Raw genomic sequence first — 15,846 nt, forward strand, 5'->3', positions numbered from 1 at the left:
GTTCTATAGCTAATGTAATGCTATTCTACACATTTTGCCATGCGGCTGAGAGAAAATGTTGCAGTTTTATAGCTAATTTCCTGAAATTCTACACATTTTGCCATGGGGCTGATGGAAAAACAGGGGGCCCCCAACACCCCAGGGGCTGTGGGGGGTTGTGCTATGCCAGTGCTCTCACACACACTGATGGGAACAGGAGAATATTAGAAGATTGGGCTATGGATTGGTGTTGGTCGTGGGATAGGGAAAATAAATTGTGTTGGGGTGGGATAGGGTTAGTGTTGGGTTCACTGACGGTACAATACCATATGAGTATTAACCAGAGGGCTATCCTGCCTCTCTCTCTCTCACCTGGAAAATACTGGCTCCATATGGCGTCCTCCATGCATTCAGCAGATTGTCCTTCCCTGTGCTCACAAACCACTTGCCTGAAACACACACACGTTATACTTCAGATTTAGCTGATGTATCCAACCACTATACATCTCATTAGCATAATTATGTAAGTTAGGAGAGTGTATGTGAGTGTCAGTCAGAGTTCTGCGCTTGTACGTACCACAGGAGGCAAACTTGAGGGAGAGCACACAGCTCTCGTGGAGATGCAGCTGGTACTTGTCTGGTTTGGAGACATGCAGCACTTCTACATTACTGCTCTCCATGCCCACTGCCAGCCACTCTCCTGTAGGACAGTAGCCCAGAGAAAAGATCTGGAGGGAGAAAAAGCTCATTACACGACTGAACGGTGCTCATCTGACAAAGATTATCATCTGCATCATCATGGAGATATGATACAACAGAGAGGAACAGAGTGACTGATCTGAAATAGAGGCTGATAGCTACACTATCATATTAAGGTGAAGTCTTCTCAGAAAGACAGTCCTGAGTTAGTCATAGCTAGCGTTAGCCAGTCTCACAACGTCTCAGGTGTTTCATCAGTACCTGTGAGGTGAAGTCGTGCTGCTGCAGCTGTCGTCCCTCTCTCAGGTCCCAGCAGCGTACTGTGTTGTCCAGCCCTCCCGTCCACAGTTTGGTCCCATCGTTGGAGATGTCAATACAGCTGGCCCCGTCAGTGTGGCCCTGGAACTGCCTGGGGAGCAGAGATACAATCAACATCAACCCAGAGCCATTCAGATGTGATCCATAGTCATCTAGCCCACTGCCCTGCTCTCCTCCCCCTCTACCCTCCTCTCTTCTGCTGCCCTGGCTGTGCAGGTCCCAGACCCTGATGTCCCCCCCCACCTCTCTACCCCTCCTAACCTTCTATTTATCCCCCTTACCCCCTTCTCCTCTCCTTACCTAACCAGGGTCTGGTTGTGCAGGTCCCAGACTACGATGTTTCCGTCGCTGCAGCAGGAGAAGCAGACCTTGTTGTCGGGGGAAATGGCCAGAGCGTAGCAGGCCGGGGCAGAAGACGTCAACTCCGCCTTGATGCGGGGAGTGGGTGTGGCCAAGTCCCAGATTGACAGTGTGCTAGCCTCACCTCCAACGATGAGTGTCCGCCCATCAGGGAGAATCTTACATGAGCGGATGTAGTTATCCCTGTTCTGATTGGTGGAAAGAGAGAACATATGTATTGGACAGCTAAAACAATCAATGTGATTGGTTAAGCCTTTTAAAGTTTGTGTCCACTCACCAGACAGTCGAGCTGGGCCATGGCACTCTTGCTGCCAGGCTGGCTGATGTCCCACACCTTGACACAGCCCTTGCCGCCGGTGTAGACATGGCGTGTGGAGGTGCTGATGGTGACGGCACACACCACCTCTCCATGGTTCAGAGTGTGGATCTGCCGGGCATGCCGAGGGATGCCCGGGCCCATCAGGGCGTCCGGAGGGAAAGGCACCGGCTGCATCTGTCCATCCGCACTTACATGGAAAGAGTAGGCACTGGTGAGAGAGGAGGAAAACAGAGGGAGGGAAGTAGGAGAAAATGGAACGAGTGCCATCCACTGAAATAGAAATCTGTATATTATTACAAACAGTCATGCAAAAGCATTGAAGACTGTCAACACTGCAATGGGAATGGCAATTGAGAAATATTCACCCAAACCTTGCTAATTGTTTTTACACAATAGCCTTTGGCAGAATGCAAAAGGGAAGATTGTATTACAGGGGCCAGAGTAAGAGTGCTATTTCCAATACCAAATCAGTTAGGGCCGGGACAATACCAGTATTGAGAACGTTATTATCGTGGGCAAGGAAACAAAACACAACGCGTATTGAACTTCTTTAGGAAACAGACCTAATGATGGAAACAAACATCAATATGTTGTCTTCCAAAGTCCCATTTATTTATTTTCCAAGCTATAACACACAATATCTTAAATAGAGCAAGTTTTTAAAAGGACCAAAGAGTTTGGTATGCTTCATATTTTCATTTTTGACATGAAAACAAAATATTGCGATACTGGTATCATCCCGGCCCTACAATCAATAGCATAGCGACGCCAAGGTTGTTGTGTAATTTTATATCTAAATTGGGAGAGCTTGCTGCTTGCCCCAGCTAAAACAACAACAACGACGGTTCTCTATGTTTGGATGGAGGAGAGGAGCGACATACGGTTTTCCCCCAGAGGATCCACCAGGCAGTGAGGAGGACAGCCCTGGGGCCCTGAGGTGGGACCGAGAATCATATGCCACCTGGAGAGCCTAGGAGAAGGACCAAGACATGAGGAGGATTACTAAAATAATCATCCGGTGTTGTAACAGTTCAATCTCAGTAAATCCTAATCTTATCAAATTCAGTGAAATCTTGACAATTCATCCAACATAGGCTTTCAAACCAGTTACTACCACAGAAAACATTGTCAAAACAGAATAAGGCTGTAAGTTTTGTTTTAAACCAGTGATGCATATCTTCCATGCTTCAGGGCCCCAGTGTTTAGACTTTATTTGTTTCCTTATAATTAGTAATTGATTCACACCTGGGCTACCAGGTGGGTGCACTAACTGGCCAATTTGGGACATAATTGATCAATTAAGTGCCAGGAAGAGACAAAGAAGATAGACAATGCAGCCCTTGAGGTCTGGAGTTGTGGACACCTGCTTTAAACAGAGAGATGAGTGAGGTGTGCTAAAGAACTCACCAAGGGGCTGCGGGTGTAGACGCTGGCGGCAGCGCTGATCTGGGGCGAGAAGCCCCCGGGACTGGCTAGCTCCCCATTGATGCCTGCGAGGGACACCCCCCCAAATTGAACAGGGTACAAACTGGGGGGCACAGACAGAGGACTGCGGAGAGCTAGGGGGAGGGGGATGAAGAGAGGGTGGATGAGAACATTTTACGTCACTGAGGACCAGAGAGGTCAGACAGGTGGGGTCTACGGAGAGTTGTGTTGGTGATATCTTATACTATAACATGTCTTTATTGCTTTTGGCTGATCACCGGTACCACAGGAGCACATTATCACAGTAGGGAGTAGGGGTGAGTTATAATGGTATTATGAGCAGATTAAAAGTATAATTATGGTATTACATGGCTATATGATCACAATAGATTAATAGGATGGTATAGCAGGGGCATAATAACAGGGGCACAGACAGAAGGTATGAAAGACAGACAAGACAGACAGGTGTGTGACTCACCCAGGGGGTCAGCGGAGGAGGCAACCCTGCTGACCAGGCGGAGGCAGGACGTACTGGGGCCGGGGGTAAGAGCCTCATGGTGAGACGGGGACGGGGTGCCCGACTTAGACAACGAAGACCCAGACTTCTCCACCTAAAGAGAGGTAATGAGATACAGTCATGATACACCTTCATACAGATAAGTAAGTGATAGTACTTTAATTTGTTGATGTTGGGCACCATGTTAATGCTTGACAATGAATGTATAATACCTGTGCTGGGTCCTTGGCCTTGCCCGGTGTGGGGCTGCATGGTAGGGGGGAGGACGGGACCTCGCCCGGGCTCCTGGGGGACCCTGGTAACTCCTTCCTCAGGGTGGGGGCCCGGTCCAGACCGTTCCCGTGGGGGGAGTGAGGGGGGCTGCCCGCGGGAGACGTGGGTTCCTGTGTACATAGACAGATAAGGGACTCCAGGTCACCCCAAAACTACCCAAGACCGTAGCTTCACATTAGCTGTCAAAAATCTCTAAAGCTGTAAGATTATAGACATTATAGATTACTATAGTGTCCGTATGGATTTAAGCACAAGTGTGTATGAGGCCTGTACGGTACTGTAAGTCAAACCCAGCAGACTGTCTACCTCTCTGCCACAGACACCCCAATAAAAACATTCCCATCTTCTCCCAGTGTGCTGCAGTCAGCACATCTCCTGTAGCTGTGTCTGAGCAGAACACACATCCACAGACTGTACCACAACAATCACCAGAGACATCCCCTCACACCCATTAAGAACATCTGTCGGGCCTCCCGGGTGGCGCAGTGGTCTAGGGCACTGCATCGCAGCGCTAGCTGCGCCACCAGAGACTCTGGGTTCGCGCCCAGGCTTTGTTGCAGCCGGCTGCGACCGGGAGGTCCGTGGGGCGACGCACATTGGCCTAGCGTCGTCCGTGTTAGGGAGGGTTTGGCCGGTAGGGATATCCTTGTCTCATCGCGCACCAGCGACTCCTGTGGCGGGCCGGGCGCAGTGCACGCTATCCAAGGGAGCCGGGTGCACGGTGTTTCTTCCGACACATGGTGCGGCTGGCTTCCGGGTTGGAGGCGCGCTGTGTTAAGAAGCCGCACGGCTTGGTTGGGTTGTGTTTCGGAGGACGCATGGCTTTCGACCTTCGTCTCTCCCGAGCCCGTACGGGAGTTGTAGCGATGAGACAAGATAGTAATTACTAGCAATTGGATACCACGAAAATTGGGGAGAAAAGGGGGTAAAAAAAATTAAAAAATAAGAAAAAAAGAACATCTGTCAAATTCTCAAATTGTTCTGTATGCAAAAATCACACGAGACTTTCCCGCTTTTGTGCATTGTGCTGCGCAGTACCAAATGCAGAAAGCTTGGATAAAACATATATTTTGGTACACTGCATTACGTATTTAAACAATTAAAAATATTCTGAGGGCATAAATAAAGGAAACACACTGCAGCTATCTGATGAGAGGAGGGGTGTCTGTGTGTGTTCCAGAGCTGTGTTCAACAGGGAGACTTTACTCACTAGGAAAGGAGAGAACAGCAGATCCTCATAATTCAGAGTGATTGGTGTCCTCATTATGAAATTATCAATTTTACCCTGTACATTTAAAAATGATCATATACACTGATTGTTTAAAGCAAAACTACCAAAACTATTGCTGATGGTGAACCTGAACAATCAATTATATTGTAAGACTTAGCAGGTAGGCTATAGCCAGATGACAGTTGTGTCTCCGGTAGCTTACTTTTATTCCGGTACATTTTCAGCAGCGCATAGATGTTAATAACCTAGCAAATTACATAGTTTGTCACTCAACTAATAAAACCTAACAACACGCAAGCCATTTTAGTATTTTAATATTGAAGGTGCCACACAGATTTGCAAGATCAGGAACAGGCAGCCTACTTCACGTTTGTCAGCGCGCGAAGCTGGGCACAGTACACAGTTTGACTAGGCTACTGATACTGCCTGGGGTTGTACAGCATACAAACTGATCAATGACTCAACACTTTCACACTGAAGGAGAGAGGATGCATCAGTTGTCACAAAAGATTAGGTATTTTCGGGAAAGATAGAAAAAATAAAAATACATTTTTTTTGTGACAAAATGTTTATTTGATCATTTTTTTCTTTGGGGAGGGCTACAGGTACACTACACAAACTCATACAATCTCATACTCTGTTCGCATTTTCCTGTTGGCTAATGCTCAAAAAGAAAAAAACATCCCCAAAAAAGTACAGAAATATGAAGTATTGATCATTTTGATCATATTACAGAATCAAAAAGTAACAATAAACCCTGTTTGCAAAGGAAAATAAAAACAAAAGTGAGTGTCCACGCCCAACATCTCGCTGTGGATAATTCTAATGATAGAACTTCTAGTAGTAACTGTATCCACTGGTGAATTGAGAGAGAGTGAGGTGATTTCCATCTAATAGCCAACATCTGTTTTGCAGCAGTGCTGCCTGCCAGCAGTAATTGTCTCTGATTAATTAGGAGATTCAAGAAACTATCATCGTTAAGTAACACAGTACAGTGCATTCGGAAAGTATTCAGACCCCATCCCCTTTTCCACATTTTGTTACGTTACAGCCTTCTTCTGAAAGAGATTAAATTCATTGTTTTCCTCATTAATCTACACACAATACCCCATAATGACAAAGCAAAAACAGCTTTTTAGAAATGTTTGCAAATGTATAAAAAAAAGAAATACCTTATTTACACAAGTATTCAGACCCTTTGCTATGAGACTCAATTGAGCCCAGGTGCATCCTGTTTCCATTGATCATCCTTGAGATGTTTCTACAACTTGATTGGAGTCTACCTGTGGTAAATTCAATTGATTGGACATGATTTAGAAAGGCACACACCTGTCTATATAAGGTCCCACAGTTGACAGTGCATGTCAGAGCAAAAACCAAGCAATGAGGTCAAAGGAATTGTCCGTAGAGCTCCGAGACAGGATTGTGTCGAGGTAAAGATCTGGGGAAGGGTACCAAAACATTTCTGCAGCCTTGAAGGTTCCCAAGAACACAGTGGCCTCCATCATTCTTAAATGGAAGAAGTTTGGAACCACCAAAACTCTTTCTAGAGCTGGCTGTCTGGCCAAACTGAGCAATCGGGGGAGAAGGGACTTGGTCAGGGAAGTGACCAAGAAGCCGATGGTCACTCTGACAGAGCTCCAGAGTTCCTCTGTGGAGATGGGATAACCTTCCAGAAGGACAACCATCTCTGCAGCACTCCACCAATCAGGCCTTTATGGTAGAGTGGTCAGATGGAAACCACTCCTCAGTAAAAGGCACATGACAGCCCGCTTGGAGTTTGCCAAAAGGCACCTAAACACTCTCAGACCATGAGAAACAAGATTCTCTGGTCTGATGAAACCAAGATTGAACTCTTTGGCCTGAATGACAAGCGTCACGTCTGGAGGAAACCTGGCACCATCCCTACGTTAAAGCATGGTGGTGGCAGCATCATGCTGTGGGGATGTTTTTCAGCGGCAGAGAATGGCACACTAGTCAGATGAACGGAGCAAAGTACAGAGAGATCCTTGATGAAAACCTGCTCCAGAGCGCTCAGGACCTCAAACTGGGGTGAAGGTTCACCTTTCAACAGGACAACGACCCTAAGCACACAGCCAAGACAACACAGGAGTGACTTTGGGACAAGTCTGCCAAATGTGCTTTTTTCTTTGTCATTATGGGGTATTCTGTGTAGACTGATGGAGAAATAACAATTTAATCAATTTTAGAATAAGGCTGTAACGTAACAAAATGTGGAAAAAATTAAGGGGTCTGAATACTTTCCAAATGCACTGTACATGCAAAGCATTGAATATTTACATTCATGTACTTTGAAAGGAATTTTGTAACTTTGTCCCAGAAGCATTTAACTGCAGTGCCTACCTGATTTAGGGGACACAGTGAACAGTTGGGAGTTGGGGCCAATTTCTTTGTATTTAACACCAAGGAAACATTTTACAGTCTGTGAACAAACTTAAAGTTTATAAATTGATGGTTCAGATTACTGGATGCCATGGTCACGTTTCCATATTCTGTTCCAATAAAGGGTTGTTCAGATTCACTTAGATCTAAACCATACTTTTTAATGGCTAGCTCAGAATATGAAAAGTTGTTTATAGACATCAGTCCTTTTGGGAGCCCAGATAAATTATTTATATTTCACATAATTGGATGGTTCGGTATTTGGGTTTCCCAAGGGACTCCATAGGACAGCATTGCTGACCTAAGTTGTAAATATAGAAAAAAGAAGTTGCCTGTTAATGTTTGTGTATTTCAATCTTGGAATGTTTTCAAACCATTACTATCCATGATATCGACAAGGGTACGGATTACACATTTGAACCATAGGGTGGATGCAAAAGGCCGCCCTCCAGATCGCAAGGTATTATTGTGAAATATTGGAGTATGAGCATGCCATTTTGATTTCAAGTTACATTGTTTTAAAATGTTGCGCAAAATAGAGATTGTGTGAGCAATAGTAGGACCAAAGCGTAGTTTACATTGTTTAAACAGACGGATTTTGATGAGGATTTTTGTTTTCTGTTAATTTGATTTCCGCGGAGCCACGGAAATTGTAGGAGAAGGGTTAAGAGGTATATCAGTGAAAACCACCTCTTTCAAGGCAATAGGAGACACCATTTTTCTCTCTATACTCAGTCAGGGAGCAGAAGAATAATGTCTAAACCAATTTAGGATTGGGCAAAATGCTAGTGCCTGGAAATACAATTTCAAGTTTGGTACAGATAGTCCTCCTACTTCTTTCCATCTTAATTTTATCTGGGATCACTTACATTGCCTTATTCATTTTTAAATCCCACTATGGATTTTATCCCAAAAGCCAGAAGTGGGAGACATGGGAAGAATATAATTACAAAAATCCAGCCATGGCCATTTTTCATTTTGACAATACATATTCTGCTGGTTAAAGCAACAGGGATGTTAGTCCATCTACTGAGGTCGGATTGAATTGATTTGAACATTCTGTTAAAGTTTCTAGAAACGGTTTTATATAAGGAAGAAAATTTATTACACCCAAATATTTAAAATGGGACATTATTGGGATTCCAAAAGCAGAGATGGAGTCCTCCATCTGGGTCTTGAGAGGAAGTAAGGCTGATTTGGTTCGATTCATTTAATAACTTGAGATGAAGCTGAATTTATCGATTATCTTCAATGCATTTGGGAGTGATTGAGATACAATGTCTAGATATAGTAAAATATTGTCCACGTATAATGAGATGAAGTGATCAGGGAAATTGGTATTATTTCCTTCAATGACAAATTGCCTGGGCCAGGGGTTCCATGGATAATACAAATAACAAAGGAGAAATCAGATCACCTTGTCTGTTGCTTATTGTGATTCTGAATGATCAGAGCAGATATTGCCTATAATATCCACGGCTGAGGGATTGGTATATTTTGTGTTTTAATCATATTAATGAAATTGGAGGCCAATTCCCATATGTTCGAAGACAGACCAGAGATATGACCATTCTAGTATATCAAAAGCTTTTTCTGCAACAGGAGATAAAACAGCCCAAGGCGCTGTTGTTTCTGATGAAGCATTTAAGATATGTAATAGTCGACGGAGGTTATCTGAGAATAAACGTTTTTTAACACACCCACTTTGGGTAAGGAAGTCTCAAGACGGGACGACAACATTTTGGAAAACGGTTTGATATCTGTGTTTATCAAGATAGGGAGCGATAGTGAGAACACTGGGTAGCATCCTTACCTTTAAAAAAAAACTAGCTAAATTAGTGGTGTATTCACATCTCCCAAATGAACCTTTGTGAACGGCTGTGTTAATCATTTCAAGCAATAGTGGACCAAATTGATTCCCACATTTTAAATAGACCTTAAGGGGGAATCCCATACAGGCGATTTTCCTTTATTCATTCTACCCAATGCCCTTTTGAGTTCATTGAGAGAGATTTGGGTCCCAGCGAGGCGGCTTCCTCTGTTGAGAGAAGAGGAGTTCTTAATTATTTTAGAAAGGCCTTAGTCTGACATTGTGTGGATTTACAATCAGAGGTGTACAGTTCTTTATAGAAGCGGGATAATCTTTGATTAATTTGGGTTCTGATAGTAATTCCCCTGTTTCAGATTCAATAGTTGCTATATCAGCTAATTGATCATTACTGCATAGCTTGTTGGCCAGTAAATGACTGGGAAGATTACAATGGAAGTAATGGTTGAGTCGAACTCGATGGATGGCAAATTCTGCTCTCCGTCATATCAATAAATTAAGTTCTGTCTTGACTTTGGAAAGAGTAATAGCTACCTGGTCTGAAAATAGTATTTGTTGTGAATGCTCTAAAGTAGTTAACAACATTTCCAATTCTGATATCTTCTTGAATTGTAATTTATTCAACCCAGATGCAAATACAGTTGCCTTGTTTTTTATAAAACATTTGGTAGCATCCCATAGAATCCAGGAATCATCTGTTGAATTTTTATTGATCAATATGAATTAGTTTAGCTTTAATTTCAAATTGATCACAGAATGTAGGATTCTGTAGTAATGAAATGCTGAATCACCATCTTGTGGCTCTTTTATGAGATTTAGGAGATAATATAAAATCGATTCGGGGGAATGTTTTAATTCCTGTTTGAGTAGACTTGTGTACTCATTTGCTTATGGATTATGTGCTCGCCAGGCATCAATGAGGTTGTAATCAGAAAGCATATACCGTTGAAGTCGGAAGTTTACAAACACCTTAGCCAAATACATTTAAACTCAATTTTCTGACATTAATTCCTGAAATGTAATCCTAGTAAAAATTGCCTGTCTTAGGTCAGTTAGGATCACCACTTTATTTTAAGAATGTGAAATGGCAGAATAATAGCAGAGAGAATGATTTATTTCAGCTTTTACTTCTTTCATCACATTCCCAGTGGGTCAGAAGTTTACATTCACTCAATTAGTATTTGGTAGCATAGCATTTAAATTGTTTAACTTGGGTCAAACGTTTCAGGTAGTCTGAAAATAGCTTCCCACAATCAGTTGGGGGAATTTTGGCCCATTTCTCCTGACAGAGCTGGAGTGACCGAGTCAGGTTTGTAGTCCTCCTTGCTCGCACACACTTCAGTTCTGCCCACAAATGTTCTATAGGATTGAGGTCAGGGCTTTGTGATGGCCACTGCAATACCTTGACTTTGTTGTCCTTAAGCCATTTTGGACTTTGGAAGTACGCTTGGGGTCATTGACCCATGTGCGACCAAGCTTTAACTTCCTGACTGATGTCTTGAGATGTTGCTTCAATATATCCACATAATTTTCCATCCTCATGATGCCATCTATTTTGTGAAGTGCACCAGCCCCTCCTGCAGCAAAGCACCCCCACAATATGATGCTGCCACCCCGTGCTTCACGGTTGGGATGGTGTTCTTCGGCTTGCAAGCATCCCCCTTTTTCCTCCAAACATAACTATGGTCATTATGGCCAAACAGTTCTATTTTTGTTTCATCAGACCAGAGGACATTTCTCCTAAAAGTATGATCTTTGTCCCCATGTGCAGTTGCAAACCGTAGTCTGGCTTTTTTATGGCGGTTTTGGAGCAGTGGCTTCTTCCTTGCTGAGCGGCCTTTCAGGTTATGTCGATATAGGACTCGTTTTACTGTGGATATAGACTCTTTTGTACCTGTTTTCTCCAGCATCTTCACAAGGTCCTTTGCTGTTGTTCTGGGAATGATTTGCACTTTTCGCACCAAAGTACATTCATCTCTAGGAGACAGAACGTGTCCTGAGCGGTATGACGGCTGCGTGGTCCCATGGTGTTTATACTTGTGTACTATTGTTTGTACAGATGAACGTGGTACCTTCAGGCGTTTGGAAATTGCCCCCAAAGATGAACCAGACTTTTGGAGGTCTACAATTTTTTTTCTGGGGTCTTGGCTGATTTCTTTTGATTTTCCAATGATGTCAAGCAAAGAGGCACTGCATTTGAAGGTAGGCCTTAAAATAGATTCACAGGTACACCTCCAATTGACTCAAATTATGTCAATTAGCCTATCAGAAGCTTCTAAAGCCATGACATCATTTTCTGGAATTTTCCAAGCTGTTTAAAGGCACAGTCAACTTAGTGTATGTAAACTTCTGACCCACTGGAATTGTGATACAGTGAATTATAAATGAAATAATCTGTCTGTAAACAATAGTTGGAAAAATTACTTGTGTCATGCACAAAGTAGATGTCCTAACCGAGTTGCCAAAACTATAGTTTGTTTAACAAGAAATTTGTGGAATGGTTGAAAAAAGAGTTTTAATGACTCCAACCTAAGTGTATGTACACTTCCGACTTCAACTGTATGTTGGAGAGCCTTGGTGTGTGGACAGTAGTTTGTCTTATTAGATTTGTCCCGCATGTCCAAAATGGCATTCATGTCTGTCAGATGGAATTGAGTTTATTCTAACAATATGGTGTTCAGAAAATCAAAAAATGTAGGGATCATATGAATTTGGAGAGTACACATTAATAAAGGCAATTTTCCGTAAGAATGTAATATGAGCAAAACATTTTAGTGAACTGGCAATTCGTAACATTTGAATCGATTTTCTGACCGATGCATACTACATTTAGATGGGTTTGGGGTCTGCGGACCGATGATGCACTTGTATCTTTTATAGATTGTTTTTTTTTACTCCTTTTTCTCCCCAATTTCGTGATATCCAATTGGTAGTTACAGTCTTGTCTCATCGCTGCAACTCCCATACGGACTCGGGAGAGGCGAAGGTTGAGAGCCGTTTGTCCTCACAACCCATCCAAGCAGCACTGCTTCTTGACACAATGCCCGCTTAACCCAGAAGCCAGTCACACCAATGTGTCAGAGGAAACACCGTACACCTGGTGACCATGTCAGCGTGCATGCGCCTGACCCGTCACAGGAGTCGCTAGAGCACGATGGGACAAGGACATCCCTGCTGGCCAAACCCTCCCCTAACCCAAACGACGCTGGGCCAATTGTGTGCCGCCCCATGGGTCTCCCGGTCGCGGCCGGCTGTGACAGAGCCTGGACTCGAACCAGGATCTGTAGTGGCACAGCTAGCACTGCGATGCAGTGCCTTAGACCACTGCGCCACTCGGGAGGCCTGATGCACTTGTATCTTAAACATTTGAATCGGGGACCCATCCGTATTGGTGAATTGTTACATTCCTAATATCACTCATTGTTTGTTTTCCTCTAGCAGTTACATGGGGTCAGATGACGTTGCATGTAGTAGGTGCTGATCTAAGGCCAGTTTAGTCTTTTCCCTCTGACGGGTTTGGTTAGAATTGGGAGAGGGTAAGCTCATCCAAGATCTGTGTCTACGTATGACTTGGTTATTCTTACTTCATTAGAGACATCAACCACCAGGTTATCCTCACTCTTGTCCCCATCACTGTCCTAAGAGACACAGAGGAGAGAATGTAAGGTACACACTCTCTCTCACGTAAACAACATTGCCCACCCTTCACGCCTTCCCTCTGTCAGCCGTACACACAGACTAACACACACACTACACACACCCAGGCTTGCACATATACACAGATATGCCCACCCCTCCCTCCCTTTCTCTGTCTGTTTGGCTATATTACTACTTTATTCCTCTCTCTCCCTTCCTCTCTTCTTCTCCCCCTCTCTCTCTGGGAATAGCGGTGACAGCGATGGCACTTAATCACCATGGCAACAGTGCGTTGATGTGATCGTGGCCTGATATTCCTATTGACATCACGGTGGAGTGGCATCACCCCCTAATTATATTGAGCCAGATCAGGGCCATGTTGGAGAGGAGAGGAGACTATTCAACATCCTGGACATAGACCGACCGGAGCTAGGAGAAAAACATCCTGGACGTAAACAGACCGGAGCAAGGAGAAAAACATCCTGGACATAGACAGACCGGAGCTAGGAGAAAAACATCCTGGACATAGACAGACAGGAGCTAGGAGAAAAACATCCTGGACATAGACAGACCGGAGCTAGGAGAAAAACATCCTGGACATAGACAGACAGGAGCTAGGAGAAAAACATCCTGGACATAGACAGACCGGAGCTAGGAGAAAAACATCCTGGACATAGACAGACCGGAGCTAGGAGAAAAACATCCTGGACATAGACAGACCGGAGCTAGGAGAAAAACATCCTGAACATAGACAGACAGGAGCTAGGAGAAAAACATCCTGGACATAGACAGACCGGAGCTAGAAGAAAAACATCCTGGACGTAGACAGACCGGAATTAGGAGAAAAACATCCTGGATGTAGACAGACAGGAGCTAGGAGAAAAACATCCTGGACGTAGACAGACCGGAATTAGGAGAAAAACATCCTGGACGTAGACAGACCGGAATTAGGAGAAAAACATCCTGGACGTAGACAGACCGGAATTAGGAGAAAAACATCCTGGACGTAGACAGACAGGAGCTAGGAGAAAAACATCCTGGACGTAGACAGACAGGAGCTAGGAGAAAAACATCCTGGACGTAGACAGACAGGAGCTAGGAGAAAAACATCCTGGACGTAGACAGACAGGAGCTAGGAGAAAAACATCCTGGACGTAGACAGACAGGAGCTAGGAGAAAAACATCCTGGACATAGACAGACCGGAGCTAGGAGAAAAACATCCTGGACGTAGACAGACCGGAATTAGGAGAAAAACATCCTGGACGTAGACAGACAGGAGCTAGGAGAAAAACATCCTGGACGTAGACAGACCGGAGCTAGGAGAAAAACATCCTGGACGTAGACAGACAGGAGCTAGGAGAAAAACATCCTGGACGTAGAAAGACAGGAGCTAGGAGAAAAACATCCTGGACGTAGACAGACAGGAGCTAGGAGAAAAACATCCTGGACATAGACAGACCGGAGCTAGGAGAAAAACATCCTGGATGTAGACAGACCGGAATTAGGAGAAAAACATCCTGGACGTAGACAGACAGGAGCTAGGAGAAAAACATCCTGGACGTAGACAGACAGGAGCTAGGAGAAAAACATCCTGGACGTAGACAGACAGGAGCTAGGAGAAAAACATCCTGGACGTAGACAGACAGGAGCTAGGAGAAAAACATCCTGGACGTAGACAGACCGGAGCTAGGAGAAAAACATCCTGGACGTAGACAGACAGGAGCTAGGAGAAAAACATCCTGGACGTAGACAGACCGGAGCTAGGAGAAAAACATCCTGGACGTAGACAGACCGGAATTAGGAGAAAAACATCCTGGACGTAGACAGACAGGAGCTAGGAGAAAAACATCCTGGACGTAGACAGACCGGAATTAGGAGAAAAACATCCTGGACGTAGACAGACCGGAGCTAGGAGAAAAACATCCTGGACATAGACAGACAGGAGCTAGGAGAAAAACATCCTGGACATAGACAGACCGGAGCTAGGAGAAAAACATCCTGGACATAGACAGACAGGAGCTAGGAGAAAAACATCCTGGACATAGACAGACCGGAGCTAGGAGAAAAACATCCTGGACATAGACAGACCGGAGCTAGGAGAAAAACATCCTGGACATAGACAGACCGGAGCTAGAAGAAAAACATCCTGGACGTAGACAGACCGGAATTAGGAGAAAAACATCCTGGACGTAGACAGACAGGAGCTAGGAGAAAAACATCCTGGACGTAGACAGACCGGAATTAGGAGAAAAACATCCTGGACGTAGACAGACAGGAGCTAGGAGAAAAACATCCTGGACGTAGACAGACAGGAGCTAGGAGAAAAACATCCTGGACGTAGACAGACAGGAGCTAGGAGAAAAACATCCTGGACGTAGACAGACAGGAGCTAGGAGAAAAACATCCTGGACGTAGACAGACAGGAGCTAGGAGAAAAACATCCTGGACGTAGACAGACAGGAGCTAGGAGAAAAACATCCTGGACGTAGACAGACAGGAGCTAGGAGAAAAACATCCTGGACGTAGACAGACCGGAATTAGGAGAAAAACATCCTGGACGTAGACAGACCGGAATTAGGAGAAAAACATCCTGGACGTAGACAGACAGGAGCTAGGAGAAAAACATCCTGGACGTAGACAGACAGGAGCTAGGAGAAAAACATCCTGGACGTAGACAGACAGGAGCTAGGAGAAAAACATCCTGGACGTAGACAGACAGGAGCTAGGAGAAAAACATCCTGGACGTAGACAGACAGGAGCTAGGAGAAAAACATCCTGGACGTAGACAGACAGGAGCTAGGAGAAAAACATCCTGGACGTAGACAGACAGGAGCTAGGAGAAAAACATCCTGGACGT

The 15,846-nt window shown here is 44.5% G+C and overlaps 1 protein-coding gene across 3 annotated transcripts in view; it reads right to left on the bottom strand.

The window, feature by feature from the left end:
- Window positions 1-15,846, bottom strand: part of LOC120052451 (transducin-like enhancer protein 4) — an 86,122-nt gene that overhangs the window by 8,635 nt on the left and 61,641 nt on the right. For 2 of the 3 annotated variants that reach the window (XM_038999367.1, XM_038999366.1), the window contains exons 10-19: window positions 12,937-12,990; window positions 3,830-4,000; window positions 3,579-3,711; window positions 3,083-3,234; window positions 2,557-2,645; window positions 1,634-1,883; window positions 1,297-1,544; window positions 940-1,087; window positions 557-707; window positions 352-428 (exon numbers count right to left, since the gene is read on the bottom strand). In XM_038999367.1, the coding sequence (XP_038855295.1) occupies window positions 352-428; window positions 557-707; window positions 940-1,087; window positions 1,297-1,544; window positions 1,634-1,883; window positions 2,557-2,645; window positions 3,083-3,234; window positions 3,579-3,711; window positions 3,830-4,000; window positions 12,937-12,990 (1,473 nt within the window). The remainder of the gene's footprint in view (window positions 1-351; window positions 429-556; window positions 708-939; window positions 1,088-1,296; window positions 1,545-1,633; window positions 1,884-2,556; window positions 2,646-3,082; window positions 3,235-3,578; window positions 3,712-3,829; window positions 4,001-12,936; window positions 12,991-15,846) is intronic. The other variant, XM_038999368.1, reaches the window with a different exon arrangement.

The sequence above is a fragment of the Salvelinus namaycush genome, chromosome 8 (assembly GCF_016432855.1).
Source record: "Salvelinus namaycush isolate Seneca chromosome 8, SaNama_1.0, whole genome shotgun sequence".
Lineage (NCBI taxonomy): Eukaryota > Metazoa > Chordata > Actinopteri > Salmoniformes > Salmonidae > Salvelinus > Salvelinus namaycush.